The 17,962-nt window shown below is 36.9% G+C and overlaps 1 protein-coding gene across 1 annotated transcript in view; it reads right to left on the bottom strand.

The window, feature by feature from the left end:
- Nucleotides 1–17,962, bottom strand: part of GALNT2 (polypeptide N-acetylgalactosaminyltransferase 2) — a 92,920-nt gene that overhangs the window by 26,111 nt on the left and 48,847 nt on the right. The window contains exons 2-7 of the mRNA XM_064648843.1: nucleotides 17,531–17,621; nucleotides 11,545–11,698; nucleotides 7,220–7,318; nucleotides 6,578–6,645; nucleotides 5,613–5,678; nucleotides 2,525–2,646 (exon numbers count right to left, since the gene is read on the bottom strand). Of these exons, the coding sequence (XP_064504913.1) occupies nucleotides 2,525–2,646; nucleotides 5,613–5,678; nucleotides 6,578–6,645; nucleotides 7,220–7,318; nucleotides 11,545–11,698; nucleotides 17,531–17,621 (600 nt within the window). The remainder of the gene's footprint in view (nucleotides 1–2,524; nucleotides 2,647–5,612; nucleotides 5,679–6,577; nucleotides 6,646–7,219; nucleotides 7,319–11,544; nucleotides 11,699–17,530; nucleotides 17,622–17,962) is intronic.

The raw sequence follows: 17,962 nt of genomic DNA, 5'->3' as shown, positions 1-17,962 counted from the left end.
ATCCCCATACCTGTTGGTTGGCAATCTTTGCAGATGACAGTTAAGTGGAATTCTGTATCAATTATTTATTTAACAGTATATCAACTTTTAAGAATGGAAAAATATATACATATAGCTGAAAACTATTCAATGGCACACATGATTACTGTGTATCATGATAATTGAGAAGAGCAAGTTTTGAAAGATCTAGTGATTCATGTACTACTAAAAAATAGCTGCTGCACAAAGCAAAATACGTTCCAACTTCTCCAACCAAATATACCATATGCAATGCTGGATCATGACAAAATTGCTGGCAATTTAATAAGAGGTTTTACATTTTGTTATGATGAAAAGATAACACTTTTTCGAATACCTTCTCAGTTTCAGAAAGACAAATGAGTATGTTCTGGAAAAAGTTAGACAAGAGAAACAGGAAAATGACAAAATAGCTGTCTTAGCAAAAGCAGGGTTTTGCTGACCAAAACTACCCTTTCTCTTCTGATTTCTTGAACAGATAGATGCTTCAAACCATTTACACAAAAAGGTCTGAAAACTGTTTTCATATTCTAGAATTCATTAGTGCTTTAGCTGCAAGCATTCTCCACTTCATTTTGAGATATTTAATGCCTTCAAGTTTATTTTCCTGGTTAATAATTAAACAGAAATTCCTCTAACCCTTCTGAGGCAACGCTTTAGATGGGTACAAAAACAGAAGGAATTGCTATGTTACTCACACGGAAGGGCTTTGTCGATTTTAGGTACTTTAATAGTGTCCAGGTTTGACCTGATTAAAATTATTTTTACTCCTAAACAGGATTTCAACTGCTGATGTGTCTTGGGCAACTTGCACTATTTCTGGAATACCCAGGAAATATAATGGGCTGAAGCCAATTGTATGAGGTTCAACAAGGCAAGGTGCAGGGTTCTGCAACTGGGTCACAACAACCCTGTGCAATGCTACAGGTTTGGGAATGCTGGAAAGCTGCCTGGCAGAAAAGGACCTGGGGCTGCTGGTCAGCAGTGTCTGAACATGATCCAGCAGTGTGCCCAGATGGCCAAGAACAGCACCCTGGCCTGTATCAGCAATAGTGTGGCCAGCAGGACCAGGGCAGTGACTGTCCCTCTGTACTCAGCACTGGTGAGGCCACACCTCGAGTCCTGTGTCCAGTTTTGGGACCCTCACTACAAGAAAGACCTTGAGGTGCTGGAAAGTGTCCAGAGAAGGGCAATAGAGCTGATAAAAGGTCTGGAGCACAAGTCTTCTGAGGAGCAGCTGAGGGAACTGGGGTTGTTAGGCTGGAGAAAAGGAGGCTCAGGGGAGACCTTATTGGTCTCTACAACTATCTGAAAAGAAGGGTGTAGCCAGGTGGGGGTCAGTGTCTTCTTAAAAGTAACAAGAAATAGGGCAAGAGGAAATGGCCTCAAGTTGCATCATGGAGGTTTAGACTGGTTTACTGAAAAAGGCTATCAAGCATTGGAACAGGCTGCCCAGGGAAGTGGTGGAGTCACCATCTCTGGAGGTATTTAAAAGGAGGTGTAGATGTCATACTTTGGGACATGATTCAGTGGTGGGCTTGCCAGTGCTAGGATAATGTTGGAAACAATGATCTTAAACATCTTTTCCAACCTAAATGATTCTATGATTCTAACAAGCATCATAGAACAAGTAGAATAAAGAATATCAGTCAATTGATAGCTTCTTCATTGTCATACTGAGTATATGGGGTTTACTTCCTACCCACTTCCTGTTTTTGCAGGAGAAATGCAAAGGGAAGAATAGGGAGGATAAGAGAAGATCTGGGCATTAACAAAACAGAGTAGCTTAGCAAAACCACTTTGATTAGGAGCATTTTGGAACCAAGCCTCTCCTGGAAGACTAGCTTTCCAGAAAGGGAATGCAATTAAGAAAGAATAAAACCCCTGTTGTCTTGAGTGTTCCTCAGTGCTTTTTGGGATCACGGTCCATTCACTTTCCATTTCAACTGAGTGCCTCCAGAGGAAGTTAACAAGTATAACCAACCTCTAGAGAAAACAGTATACTTTCATTCTCAGTCCCGTCAATTGCTTTTCCAGGACATAGACTAAGCACTATTTTCACAGAAGCTGAGAGCCTGTAGTTCCTGCTAATTTCCATGAGAATTTTGGTTTCATAGCTCATCCTCTCTCCTACTATCATACTGAATCTTAATGAGGCATAAAGACTCAGGTAAACTGAATTACACCAAGATGATATCAGTTGAAGAGAGCTATACTTCACTCTAAAGATTTTCAACTTACTGAGGCATTCCCCAAAGAACCAAGGAAGCATATATATGAATGTTTGCAAAGATAATAATAAATATTCAGATTTTATGTTCCTGTGTTCACAGAATTAATGAACAAAAAATATGTTTCAATCACAGAACACCCCAGTCATCTCCATCATCTCCAGTCAGAAAAAGCTTCCTTAGAAAAATGCATAAAATTAATCTAGTATAAACCAGATGGCTTTAAAATTTAAAACCTACTTCTTCAGGAAATTACTTTAAAACTCTTTACTAACCTCAGCTACTCTTTCCAAAAGTGGTTCCAGCCAGTGTTCATTGCACTCACAGTGACTATCCAGGAAGGTCAGTACTTTTGCTTGTGCTGCATCTGCCCCTCTGACACGGGAGCGCATCAGGCCTGAGAAGCAAAGATAAAAAGTTTTAAGTACTTCCTGAGGAAAACAATCAACAGTTTTGAGGAACTATAGGATTCCAAGTTAGTCATTAGCTAAGTTACACCAACTCAAACAGGACAAACACAAAAGAGCCATTATCAAAACCAGATGTTAGTTAAGAACTCAGTGAAACGACTTCACACCAAACAACCTGCAAGTGTCCAACCTTCTGCACCCTACAAGTTCTGATCTAATTTAAGCAGAAGAATCAAAGTGCCGTTTCAAAACAAGTGATACACAACTACAAATGGGTCTGCATTACTGTAAATGGTATTGATACTGGTAAATGTTACTCAAGATCAGATCTGAAACAAACATGTCAGACAGTTCTACCATAGAACCGAGGAAAGCACCATCCTCTTCACTTTTTTGCCACCCCTAATCTTAGTTCTTACTAAACTCTGTCCATTCTTCTATGAACTTCTTCCAGAAATAACCATGATTCATTAGTTTACATCTGAGAGCCTTACTTCCATCCCTTTCAACTGTCTTTTCTCTGTGCTTATGGCAATTCTCTTGTTTTGTGGTTTGTTTGGGGTTTTTTTGAAAAGATTTCTTTAGGAAGAAAATTCTGGTAAAACCAAAAGGTTCTTCTCTTCCTCTTATCTTAATTACACACATACCCTTACTGATTTACCCTGCTCCTTTCCTTCCTTCATTCCTTTCTTTCCTTTTAATCTTCGTTCATTGGATGACCTCACCGTTCCTTAAAGTTCCTTGCTATATATACACACATAGCAAGCTTCCTATAATTTCTTTGCAAATTTTCTCCCTGCTTTTTTCTACTATTAATAAATGTACTGATTTCATTGTCACTCAAGATCAAAACCAAGTAATTACTTTTTTTCCCTCCCCCTTCTTTTTCTTTCTACATTGTTTCTCACCAAATTTGTTCTGGTTTGTTTGGGCATTTTTTGCCCCCTGAAACACTGTAAAGGAGTCAAGCCCATTTCTTACCACTCCCTTTACAAAATAAATACTCAAAATATGACTATGCCAAACAGAATACAAGATGCTTAAGAGGAAAAGCTTGTATGCTCTTACTATTTCTTACTTCAAGCGGGAGCATTTCACTGTTGTAGATATGTGCTGTGTTAAGGCTCCCTGACAGTACTTTTTACACCTTCTCTGTGGCACACTGGTAGCTAACTGTACTTCACTGATTTTATGCTGTTTCCCCAATTCCAGCCTTTGAATCTGTTCTGTTTAGTCTTTCCACACCAAACCTTCCTCAGGCACTCTTGCTATATGTTTTTTTTTTTAATTTTTACATTTCAATTCCTCCTTCCACAGCTTATTATTTATAATTTACATTTTTGTAGAATCTACTGTCTTGCTCTAATTCCATAGAAAACATGCAACAGTGTTTCTAATTTCAGATTTAGTGGTAGAAAAATAGAGGTTACCACTTGGGTCATTGAGTCCTCCACGATCACATTCAGACTTACAATAAACAGAGATGAAAAAGTTGCACCGAACGTTTATTTTGTAGACTACCACACCCTTCAGAACACATCTGTTCCCATAACAAATTCTGGTCCTACAGGTGAGACTAAAAACTACTAACATTTATTTCTGAATGAAAGGCAGTTAATGTCATCCCCTTCACCAACACCATCCCTTTAACTTTCATTTTAAAACACCCTGCTTTCCTCTATTGCTTATACTGCTGTGCCACTCTTAGCAGCCTACACAGTGGTTGATTTTACCAATTTTCTTGAATTTTAATTTGTATGTGCAATATTTAATCTTAGTCTCGCAAAAATAAAAAGTAAACTAGTACTCTGCCTTCCATCTGCAAACATTTGTTCTTTTCTGGCAAAGTAATAGATTTGTCAAATTGTATTTCACTTTCAGATATACTAATGCATATTTTTAAGTATGAATCTGTATATGCACTACAAAGTTAATATTTAAAATTACTAAAAAACAAACATCAAAAAGGTGTTCCTTCCTTCTGTTTTTTTTCATTACTACTATCTTCAAGTGCTGTACTGAAAAATGACATTAACTTACTCAGAACCTGACAACCATAGCAAGTCATAAAAGACCTGCATTGCTAACAAGTCTTTGTTCACAAGAACATTCCAAAGAACCCATCAGTTATTGCAATAACGTGAATTATGGGACAACACAGGTTTTGTGCATGTCATTTCCAATACCTGACAATCTAATGATTCCAGCTCCTCCCCAGGCCAGGCTGGCAGTCTAAAAGATACAGTCCTTATAAAAATTAACAAGTATATATCTGCTGAATCAGTCAACTATTTCAGCTGTCAAATCTCAGTTATTATTTCAAACAGGTGTAGAATAACAGTTGCCTGTATCTGATACATTAAGCTCCAGAGTCAGGAAATTGCTGACTGAAGAGTTCAGTGACATGAGACCATAATTCACAGAGCAACATAGAAGAAAACAAAAACGTAAGACAAATTTGTTACAGGGCACACTGGCTTCAGCAAAACTGGCATACTGGGTCCCAGCCCTCCTGGCTGCTCTGAACCTCTAAAGGCTGCCAAAACAAACTGTTTGTCAGGCTATCCACCAACTAAATCCTTAAAATGATATCTAAAAAGGGAACCAGAGGGCTATTTTTAACCTGGATCATTTCAAACATAGATACATAGTTTACAGTGAGACCTTGCATACAATGGGAACAGCTTAACTGAGGATTCAGTGCAGGAAGAGAAAGGAAATGTTGAAGATTAAATGTAAATCCTAAAGAAGTCTTCACTGTAAAAGCCAACAATGGGCAATTGTACACACAACAATAATCAGAATTAATGTTTTTACCTGCATAAATACATTTTTTTTATTCCTTCCACCGGTAGATTTATAAAGTAGAATGTTCCTTTAAAAGACCTGATGAACACTAAAAGCTAAGGAAGCACAGTGGAATTTGTATCTTCCTTCCCCAGATTAAACTTACCTTCTCGGCGATCATTTCGAAGAACTCGTACTTTTTCAATTTTTCCCAAGAGAGCACCATCCTCAGCTTTAAAAAATAAAATAATAAAAAAAAAATAAAAATCAAGTGATAAGAATCCATTTGATATCCAACACTGTATACCAAAAGAGGGGCTATCTTCAAAGAAAAGCAAAGGCTTTGTAGGTGAAAATGTTTGTGGTCATAAATAGTTAAATATAAGATACATGTTTAAAAAAACCAACATATCTCACCAGAAATAAAGAAAAGTTATCAGGCTAAGAAATTATTACTTTCATTATGTTATTTAAAGCTAACTTAATTTTACAGTCTTGAAACATTTTTATTTAACTATATTCTCTTTGTTTATTTTAGGCCATTCCTACATTGCATAGAGAAAAACACTTTTATAGGATTAAATCAACTGTTTTCTTTTCATATAGGAGAGCTCTCTTTAATCCACATTAAGGAACAAAGATGTATTAAACTAGCAAAAAACTAGTAATGCAAATATAGACATTAGTTTCCTTTAAGAAATGTTACTCAGAGGTCCATTTGTATTGCTCGAGTTTCTATCATGATACTCTAGTACTTATAAAACACTGAATTATTTTAGATTCAATAAGAACTTTTCCAAGAGACCGATGGAGACCAGCATTCATTTAAAACAGTGCTACAAAAATATTTGTTGCAGGAACCATGGGTTTTAATTTTACTTAAGATAACATACTACGCAAAGGTCCTTTTAATGATACACTCTGGTCCTTCAACTAACACGGAGTAATAAAATATACCTGAAGTATTTACAGGAACTCTTCACATTTCCAAAATTACAGATATGGAAGAATTAAGACCTGTCCCTGTCAGCTCCTATTCAAGTACCCTATTCTCAACCAAGTCACCTACTGACATCTACAGAAAGCCTTACCAGAATAAGCACTGTAAGTTCGGATTGTAAAAGTACTTACGATCATTACTATAGTCATCCACCAGTATGATTTCCTTAATAAGATGTGATGGACTTTTTTTAAGGACACTGCAACAGAAAAGAAAAAAAAGCATTCAGTACTAAGGTGTATTAATTTTCCATAATGATGTCATAAAAGGAGTTATTTTGTTAAGCCACAGTAGAACCTAGCCCAGGATGTTATCTTCAACAGCAGCTATTGACTTATTCTTACAGAAAGAGTGAAGAGGTACACATGTAGAATTTGGGTGTTCCTTCCTCCCCACCACCCCTACCTCCCCCACCCCCACTATTCCAGCCCCCAGAAATCAGAACATTAGACAGACAACGTGTAACATAGAAGTTTTGCAGGTATCTTTGGCTCAAATATCCCCTAAGAATCCATCTATCCTGACTTTGGCTTGAAACAGTCAGTCTCCAAACATCATCTGGTAATTGGTTCCATACTTCAATTCATCTGTAGTTCAGGCAAGCAATTTTGTATAACATCACTATTTCAGAATGTAAGAACTGAAGACTTATCTTTTCCTCTGCAAACAGTTCAGAAGAGCATAACAGGTTGTTACTTTCCTTCCTTATCATAAACCATTTTCTGACACAAATAAACGGCCTTTAGGGAAAAATTAAGCTCTCTTATATATACCTGACAACAGTTCGAAGCAAAGCAGATCTTGCCTCATTATGAAAGGTGATCACCACACTAGTAGCTGGCAAATCTATCCGCCATTGTTTCCGCTGACACCTGAAAGAAATAACACTTTGTCATTTGAACATAATTTTTACATCCTGGGCTTAGCAGACAGCCTTCATTGTGAAGTATTTATCTATGAAATTCATGTACACACTGCCTAGGAAGAATAAAATGCCTTGTTTTCAAGTGAGATTATAATCAACTTGTTTTCTCACACTTTTGGTAGTTGTCTTAGTATACAAAAGACTAAGAAGTCAGTGTCAAATATGGGGAGGTTCAGAAAAGCCACGAGACCATCATCACTGCAGTATGTCACAAATATCTTTTTTGCAACTGAGTATGAAATCAGAGTGCTTTTTTTACATTAAAAGCATTCAATACATCTAAGGAAATAGGCATATTTTCAAGGAAAATTGACATGTTCACAGGCTACCATATACTTCTTCTTTAGAATGGCATGTGTCCACTTCTCCCTTTTTTACATTTTTAAAGCTTCTGTAGCATTTCACTCATAGATAAAAACAGTTATCTATTCTAATGAGAACTGGTAAGGATCATAACATTTGGAATTTGAAAAACAAAGCTAGCTGTGACAATGCTCAGCCAACTAAACACAGAACCACATCCTTCCAAACATAAAGATGATGAAATATTCCATCTAATGTCAACTCATTTTTCATCACCTCTAGAAGCCTGAAATTAGTATAATAAGAAAAAATAAGCAAATCCTAAAATAATTCATGCAGGACTACACACACTTAAGATATTTAATCCAATAAAATAAACCTAAAAAAGACACTACTCCCCTTGTATTAGAAAGTAACAGTACCAGAAAACTATGCATACTGAGTTTATGCTGAAAGCATTATAGTCTGACAGGTCATGATACTGATTGCCATTCATGCAGTGACATACACAAGTTATATATTTCTTCCACATTCTTTAATTATTATTAAGGGTAGAGTTTTAACAAGCCTAGTTGTCTTCAGAGGGGATAAACCCAGATAGCGTACACCTGTAGCAAATTCAGCAAGTATTTTTGTACTCTGCACAGTATTAATCAAACTAGCTTTTCAGGGAAGTTTGCCACCTACACTTCTAAAATGAGACCTCTGCCTGTATAAGAGCCTACTCCACACCTGATTAAACATCTGCAATGCACACCATAAACCACACAAACCTTCAGCTTCTTGGAATCCATGAGTGAGCAGCAATGCACTTCTTGCTCGTGCCCACTCTACAAAATCCCAGGAACCTGGAGTGTTTTCAATACAACACACCCATAATGTCACACACATTAGTGCTTGCTGTCAAACAAAACATTATTCTGCTCCAATGACCTCACTTGCTCTGAATGAAAACAAAGCCCACGCCAATCCTACAATTGCTGTCTCAGATCAGCAAGGCCATGTCTAGCTTTGTGGTGGGTGTACAAAACGGCTTTGTCGCTAGCACCCAGCCCTGGAGCAATAAATCACAAATGCCTATATGTTCCTGAAAAATAAAGAATTAAGAGCTTCTCTAGTGTGGCTTTAGGCAATTCATCTAGACAGCTAAAAGACATGCAAATATTATACTCCAAAGCCTATGGTGCCAAAAAAGATATTCTTTTTTTCTGCTAACTTTCAAATTGCTCACAGAGGACAAGGCTACCGTGCATGCAGTTATCACACGAAGCACTTGCATTAGAATAATTAAAAAGTCACATTAAACTTATACTGATATCTTTGCAGAAGAGAGCACTTGAGCCAGAATGCATATTAGAGGGAATTACTCAAGGCAATGGAGCTTCTCAATTTTAAGAAAACTCAAGAGAAGAGCACTACTGCATATTTCTGAAGGAGAAATTAAGACTTTTAGACTTCTGAATAAAACAGGAGGAACATTTCAGTGAGTATTTTTGTTCTCAGCTCTTCAAAAATCCCTTCTTTAACTGACTCAGTATTAGTCCTCCTGCTGTGTCAACAGGGCCACAGTTAAAACTCAGACTGAAGAAACAATGTCATTACTTTTGGCATGGAGATTAGATGTTGCTTTCTCAAGCTGCAGCACTTAAATTTTACATGCAGAATATGAAAATACATTTAGTTAAAATAAAACTTGAACACAAAATTTCAATCTAGACCCTCAATGTTTAGCATAGGTCATTAAAATCAGTTAAAACATGAGATTCGGACTGGTTCATATAATTAACAATTTTTCCCCGAAACCTCAGCAGTTTGTTTGAAACCACTTTTGGACAAAAATATCTATTTTAACCAGTATAAGAACATTCACTTCAACTGGTACCAAAGACACAGGAAAGTTTGTTTTTTCTTTTCTTAGGAATAAAACTTGAGCGTGAGGTCAGAAGCTTCTAACAGGTGCCAAATGAGAAAGAAAACACAGTTCAGCGCAGCTGAAGTACTTACCAGTAATTCTCAAGAATCATCACAACACATCAGTTAACAGATGTGATCAGAAACCACTGGTCCAAAGGATGCATGGTGGACATTGGTCCACAAAAAACATGGAGTATTTTATCCTTCATCCCTGCTGGGAGACTATTTTACACTGGCAGAAGAACTACTCTGTGAGTTTCCTATTACAACTGTGACACTCATTTTTAACTTTCTGGATCTCCAAAATCTACCATGACAGTGAGAGCTCTCAGTTACACATCATAAGCAGACTGCAATGAAAGGAAACCCAGTGGTTTCTCAATGTTGTTGAAAGTAGTAGTTGTGAGCATCAGCTGGAGTGAGAATCTGCATTCCTGCTCAGAGTTCTCTCCACATCCTTTCTTATGTTGCATCTGCCCGTTTCTCACTTCTTCCTTTTGCTCAAAATGAAAGTAAGCAGCTTAAGTAAACGAATCAAGTGTTTTCCAGTTTTTTCAGTACTGCTGCCAGGCTTTCACAAAAAGCAAGTGGAAATCTTTGGTCCTGATGCTAGTAAAAGTTTGTATGATGTGAAAAAGACTAAACAATATAGTATTAAGAGATGCATAATTATACACAATTGTTTATTAAATAAATTATATTTAATGCAGAATCCTGATAAACTGCTTCTCAACAGACAATTTCAGCAATTAAATAATATTACTATGTAGTTATTTCAAAGTCAAATAGCCTCTTAGACATATCAGTACAATTAACAGCAAGTTGCTTAAGGAGAAACAAAGTATTTCCTCATCTCGGTCACTTTTCTTAAAGAAAAAGATTGCAGCAGCTCCACAAAAGATTTTAATCTCAAGCCAGTTGCCTCCAATTTGGTTGAAAATAACATGCTTCCAAGCATCATGTGATCAGATATTCTTCTTCCTATGGCTATTGCTCTTCTTGACATCACGCAGTTCCTAAGTATTTCATTTGGCTTTTTCAGCTTCTGCAGTGAAACTTCTTGCCAAAAGAGAAGAAAACTTAATTGCAACATGGCAGGGAACTTATCATGGACAGTTTGTGTGAATGATTGCTGCAGTCTGGTTTTTTGTTCAGTTGTTTTTTTCTTTTAAAAGACAATTATTTATAGTCTGATGGGCACTTAAATCTGCTCCATGGCAAAGTCAAAGTAATAATCCCAGCTCAGGTACAGCCTTTCCCCGAATCTCTCTCTCTCTCTCTCTCTCTCTCTCTCTCCATTGCAGGGTTCTTTTCCAGCTTCATGTTGTGAAAAAACTTAGGCAGGTCAGCATATAACCACAAGACTGACAGTTAAAAAGTTAAAACAAGCATGGCCATTGTAATATAATTTGTCTCCTGTCATCTCTTACATTCTTCTCAAACGACAGCCTTTGTCTGTCAGACACTCCCCAACACAGAGATTATGAAATATTTAAAAACTTCCAAATTCAGCATATCTGAATCATAGAAGCTTCTAGAAGCTGGTAGCTGAGTTTTGATGTCATGGAAAAGAATACCTGGTCTAAAAAGTTAGAATATATTTCTTGTGAAAAAAAAAAAACAAAAACAAAAAACAAAACCGCTATGAAGAAAATTCAAAAGTCACTTCAGACTCCTCAGTACACCATGGGCAACATTCTTTTCACTGCTTTCACTCCACCAATGGAGACTGAAATGAGGCACCAGTTTGGATATATAATAGACACTGACTGAAGTCATGGAAACAGAAGAACTCAAATAAGATTCCTTGTTCTTTAACCCAAGGATGATGGAGTTTACTGTTCCTGTCCTTTCTAAGGCTGGAAAGCTCCTGTTTCTGAAAAACCACCTGCAGCTCAAAAGCAATAAATACAGAAAGGTTAATCCAAGTCAAACAAGGCTCAGTTTGGCACTTACTGATCATGCCTAGTGTCAGGAACGCTTCGGTCCATTCGCAGTTTGTCACTTTCTACCTGATTGAACTTATTGCGGGCATATGGATCCTGACCAGATCGCACCACAGTGGCACCAACATATGCATCTTGATCAAAGTCCTGCCACCGAACTTTTCCTACAACAGAAAAACAGGAAAATATCCAGATTAATCTTCACAATTTAAGGAACAGCATTCAGTAACCCAAATGTAATTGAGGAAATGTTTAACTTTGCAACAAAGTAATTAAACGTCAATGCTATTGTTAACTGTAACATCAAAAGTCACTTTTGCACATTAAATTCTTCTAGAATATCCTGCAAATTAATACAAAATTGAACAATTTTACAGATCACAGTTTGTACAAGTAATCACTAGACAATGCTTCATCTTGTCCACTTTGTGTTGGTTTTTTTTTAACCCCACAATTCCCATTTAAAAAAAACAACAAACATCCACATATCAACAGGCAGTAAGATGGTAGATGATCTGGCTATAATGTTATCTTAGAAACATTTGTTTTTAAAGACCTGGTCCAGACTTCGAAGACATAATTTAATTTACTGTCTCATTACAGAAGCAAAAACATAGTCACTAATAATCAAGCCATTTGAGAAGCAGGCCTTCTAGAAATACAAGACAGCCTTATTCTCAAAGAACAGCATTTCCTGTAGGCAGAGCACTAGATCACTCTCCGCTATGACATAACTGCAATCTCCTTGACATTCAGAATTTATTCAGATTAATCCCTCTTTAACACGGACTGTGTTATTATGTGACTTTTGACACTAACACAGAAAGGCAGATTAACATCCAGCTACCAGGAACAAAATTCCAGGACTCCCGCCATTTGCAGGTGTACAACAACAGTATGGTATTTACCAGGTATCTTAAAACTACCAATTCTTACCTCTACTTAACATTTACTCTTTTTACTATTGACAGACAGACCTATGCCACCTATTAACAAATTTATACCACACTTAACTCAAAATCAGAGCTCAAGTTCTAATGCAATACAGACAGTCTTGATTTAAACACGGATGTGTATGACAATCTCCTGCAAGCAAGCTGTGGTGAACCAGCATGCTATTGGCACAAAAAAAGATACAAAGGAAAAGCTGTCTTTTGTGGTCACTGTTTATTACAGACGGGAGGATTTAATATTCATTGTTTTCATAATTACCATAAAAAGTTTTTGAGGTATTTTTAGTTAAGTGTAGTAAGTAGCAGGTTGCAAAGATGTCACTCCATTCCAGTGCAGCTTTTAGAAAAATATCATAGCTCAGGCATATCCTAAATTAAGTTGATATGCATACAGGGAATACTACTCTACCAGCTATTAACAAGAGTTAGAGGTTGCTCAGATTTTCCAGGGTTTGCCTTTGCTTGTCCTCTCAACTAGCACAGCATGAAAACTAAGGCAGACAGGCCTCATTCACAGCTTTCTATCCATAAGCTATGCCCCAACTATGACACATTATCTCCTGCGAGATTCTGCTAACAAGAGAACACTTTCCATCATTAAACAAAATAACTGTCCTTTGTTCAACCAGACAATACAACAACTTGAGTAAACACTCTCTATAATCTCAGGATCATCCAAGGAGCTCATCTACAAAAACAACTTTTGCCCAAGGTGGGATCTGGTTATCACATGGTAGTGGAGGTTGCAAGGCAAAAGTAGCAAGGTTGAGGAGGAGGTGGTTTGAGGTTGTTTGGTTTGTTTTTAAGTAAGTTCCAACAGATTAAGAGAAAAGTGCCCATACTTTTGGATTACTGGTTTAAGAGCTAGCTAGCCAACACTAAGTAACTATTTTTCATATCTGAATTACCAACCTAAGAAAGTTAAAACATGCATGCGCACACACACGCACACAGAAGCCAGAACTAGAAAGTTAAAGAAAAACAGGATGCAGAACATTTAATAGACACTTGGTGAAGCAACCCAGAAGGCAAATTATAAGAAAATAACTGGAGGCAGAAACATAGTTTTTCAAATTCCTATTACTGAAAGAACTCTAAAAAGGAGACTTTCCCTCTGTTGTTGTTAGACCACAGACTGACAAGAGCTTTTCTGAGCCATTCAAGTTCTTTCTTCAAAATTTTTCCAGGAACTTACTTTGAAAACAATTTTACACCTCAGCCAGCTAACACACTACAAACAACCCAATACAGTTATTTACAAAAATTACACCAAACCTTATTTGCAAAAAAAACTATAAAAAAGGCTAGAGCAGCTTGATTCAAGAAACTGGAAGAAACATCAGAGATCACAAGATCATTTTCCCATAAAATTCCCTCCCTCAGCATTTCCCAAAGCTTTTGCAACCTCCTTGGTAACTAAACTATTATCACCTTTGCTTCTAATTCATAATAGAGCTTCAATCTGAATCATTTGTTGAATATTTTCTGAAATACAGGACATGTCACATTGCCACTTTGCTGGCCTAAAAATAAAGATTTTTAGTGCATTTTACAAAGTATCATGAACACTTGAAATGCATTTATATAAGATTTTCAACTTCCAAACACTCCAACTTTAAATTGGTTTTGAAGCCATGCACATTTCAGGACTTCCACCCTCAGCTACTCTTCAGTTGCCTTCCATCCACTGGAAAGAGCAGCTAAAACACCAGAGGCCATGAGGGCATTTCATGGGTAATTAGGGTGATGCTGTTGCAAGTGTTCTTCTTAAACAGGTTGTGTCCTTTATGAAATACAACATGCAACATGGGCTGCCCACATGTTTATAAGTGACCATGGTTTAAGTTAACTGCTGGAAACTGAAAGGCTGATTCAAAGCTAACTATACTGTCCAGTCTTACTTTTGCTGAAAGGCTTGCCTTTCTGAATCTATCAACTAAATTTTGAAGTTAGAAGAGGTTTAGCAAACCTTTTCCAATAATAGGTACTATTTCTGTTATATGCTTCCCTAGGTACACAAATCAGAGCACGTTTGATTTAATTTCTTCTGGAGAGTTAGATAGCTCCATAGTTTCCTGCATTTCAATGACTTTGTCAGGTGGAATGAATATCAGAAAATGCAGCTATATTATTTCAAACTTCAATTAAGTATGTAACCTCAAATTCAAGCAAATATTGAGACCTAACATGACAATAAATTAGTCTTTTAAACAACAGTAAGTGAACTGCAAAGTTTGCAACCAGAGTCAATGTGTCAAATAGAGCCAAAAAAAAGAAAAAACAAAAACTCAATCACTGAACCAGCTAAGATCCTGGAGCAGGGTATGTTGCAGTACTGAACTTGGTTTTGACAAGAAGTGTTTATTTTACAAACAGTCCTAAGCCTGAGAAGTTGAGTAGAAGCCAGAAAAAGGTGAAATCCAGTGAAGCTGCTTCTTTTTGTCCCAGTTCCCATCGAAGTTTGATATAAACAATTTAAAATGTATCATTTACCATTTTCCAACACTTTAAAACTCGCAAATGCAAAATTAGTCCAGAAAGAATAAAGTAAACTTAAGAAGAAAGGAGACCACTTCGTAGGGCTAAATTTATTGAAAAGCAGTGACAGTCCATGGAAGTAGTGAATTTGGCTTCAGAAGACACAAAGGAGGTAATGCTTGGCTCTGACTCAAGCAGAAGGCCCTGTCAACTATGTGCAATAGGAGTCGGACCGATTAAAGATAAGTCAGATAACAGTAAAAGCAGCTAGAAGTGAGAGAAGAGGAAAAAAAGCATATCAGATAAATCTGTAAGCACTCAAGCAGCAGGCAACAAAGAGTAGGAATAGATGGATACAAAATCCCCTAAATAGCTTGCATTCCCTCTTATGGACTCAATACAGCTTAAAAGCAGTTGAACACAATATAAATATGATTATTTTGATTTACATGCATTAAGGGGTCCCAGATCTTCAACAACTAACAAAAAAAAAAGAGTGTTTGAGTAACTGCTGAAACTCCTGTCAATACAGGCAACTACTTATGCAGTTTTGTCTTAGTTATCCATGAAGACAATTCAGGGTTGGTCTTTCTAAAACAAGAGCTAAGATCACTATTTTCATATATCAATAATTTTTCAAGGAAAAAAAAAAAAAAAGCTTTTGCAGCATATAAAAGAAGTCACCAGGAGACAAAGGATAGATACACTCCAGCAAACAAAAGATAAACTGATAGGTCTAATCTTTATATAAAAAGACATTTTAAAGATAATAAGTATTTCCTTAATTCCAAGAAGTCATGAAAGATGCTACAGTCCATCACGCTGAAACCTAAACTATAGGTTTCCTAAGTTCAGTTGAAAAGCAAGAAAGCTTTGAACCAGAGTCCTCCTAAAATTCGATCGCTTTAAAACAATGCAAACAATGCACAGAGATGTGAATACCAAGCTTCCCTGCCATAATGACTCAAAAGTTTGCCTATATGGATTGAAAATAAAGAAAATAGCAACTGAAGAGTGCATAATTCTCTGTGTAGTCCTTGATGTTTGATTCCAGACTCTCATAGTACTTCGCAGTAACAATTCTCCTGCCTGTTACATCCAGCCGTAAGAGACTTCTAATCAACATATGAAATAAAAAAAGCCCTGACCTGCTCTACTTTACACTTCATCTTACTTCTGGTTTCAACCCTTCCAGCTTCTGATAGCTCTCCCTTTCAGCCTGTGACACTTCCCACTTCTTTTAATAGTCAAACCGCCTACTTAGGGCCACTGGGAAAGGAAGGTGTTCGAGGCAAAGTATAGGGTTTGTCTCAGAATACATAAACATCCAAAAAGGGGAAATAAGAAAAACAGCTGGAAGGTGCAAAACTGGTTGACCTAACCCCAGTAACAATATTTGTAGAGAGTTCTGTAAAGCAGAAAAAATACTTGAAAAGATCTGCCAGAAACCAAGTTAAATAAGTCAGACTCTTCAGCTTTTTGGGATTTATTCCCCAATGCATATACAAAGTAAAGGCTTCGCCAAGAAAGTATACATACATAACCAGTCTTGTTTCCCCTCTCCAGACAGCAGGTAAGACAAGGCAGGCCAAAGGATACAGGAAAAAAAGTCATCAATAGCAAACAGTTTATACTGTACCTGGAGAGTCTATGACTGTAAAACAAAAATCATACCTCACATGTTACTGGGGATGGAAGTTCCAGCTGCTTAAAGCAAAGTTTACCTTGGTTAGTTCTTTCTGCAAGACCTCATAGTGTTTCAAATGTTGGGCCAAGAAAAATTTGTAAGCAAAACATTAGGATTAATAGAAGAGGAGCAAAACGTCCTGTGAAGCTACCTGATCAGTAGTTGTCCTTCTTGTACAGTAAAATTTTTCAATACTGTAAAATGTTCAAACCCGTTTTTCATTTTTCTGTATTCCTTAGTATGTCAATTGCAGCTAATATATTAAATCTCATTGATGTGAAACAGTTAAGCAGCAAAGAAATATTATGGAAGCAGTCATATGAATGAAGATTCCTTAACACTTAACTTTCTAGCTCATCCTCAGGGTATAAGGATTTCACTCAAATAGAACAAAAATCATGTTGTTCTCTTATTTGCCAGCATATGACAAGTATGAGAAAAATAAGGTACACCATCAGCAGAGTCAGGAAAATCTGCCACAACAAAAACTAGAAAAAAACTGAAGTATGAACCTTGGCTGAATCTTCAGTCAAAACAACAGTCCCACAGTGACTTGCCTGTTGCCTGTCAGCGTTATCCATTGAGAGACATGGACTACTTTCATACCAGGGGCTTTTACAGTACCTCAGACCTATTGAAGGACAATACAAATGTACTAGCAAAGAACCACACTCTCTAAGGCTTTAAACCCAAAGGAGCAGTGAAGCAGGTAAGATTTAAGGAAGCTGAAGCTGTAAGAAGTACATGTTGCTAAAACAATCCCAGCACTTCCAAACTACAAAGAGTTTTTAGAATCAGAACAACTGCTGTGTTTCATGGCTTTCGATGATAAATGTTTTATGGCTATGGATCTTTTGTAACAAATGTTACTGCAATACCTGGAGGTAGCGTCTCCACACTTTGTGCTTTGTCCTCCCCATCACTGCCACGCACTTCTTTCCTTTTGGGATCGATATCGTTTGGGTCCTCCTGAAAAAAAGTACATAATCTTTAAAATAATATTCTTATTTAATGTTGTGTTTTCAAAGCAAACAGTAATAACTAAGTTTTGTGAATTTTAAACTCAGAGTGGTTCAAGAGAGGTCGAATTTTAAGAGAAAGTAATCAATAACATTCAAATGAGCTACACAGGCAAAAAGATTAAACAAAACCTGAAGAAAGCCCTGTTCTAACAAGAAACAGCCTAAATAGGAAAGTTATCTGAAAAGAGCAGTCAGGTTATCTAGCAGCTATATCCAGAATGGCAGTCTTGCTATTGGAAAGAGACTTCTGAAATATTTTTACGTGTTCATTTCAGAGGAATTTATTCT

The sequence above is a fragment of the Pseudopipra pipra genome, chromosome 3, assembly GCF_036250125.1.
Source record: "Pseudopipra pipra isolate bDixPip1 chromosome 3, bDixPip1.hap1, whole genome shotgun sequence".
In the NCBI taxonomy this organism is placed as follows: Eukaryota; Metazoa; Chordata; class Aves; order Passeriformes; family Pipridae; genus Pseudopipra; species Pseudopipra pipra.
The sequence above is the reverse complement of the archived record's forward strand: the minus strand, read 5'-3'. Positions and strand labels throughout refer to the sequence as shown.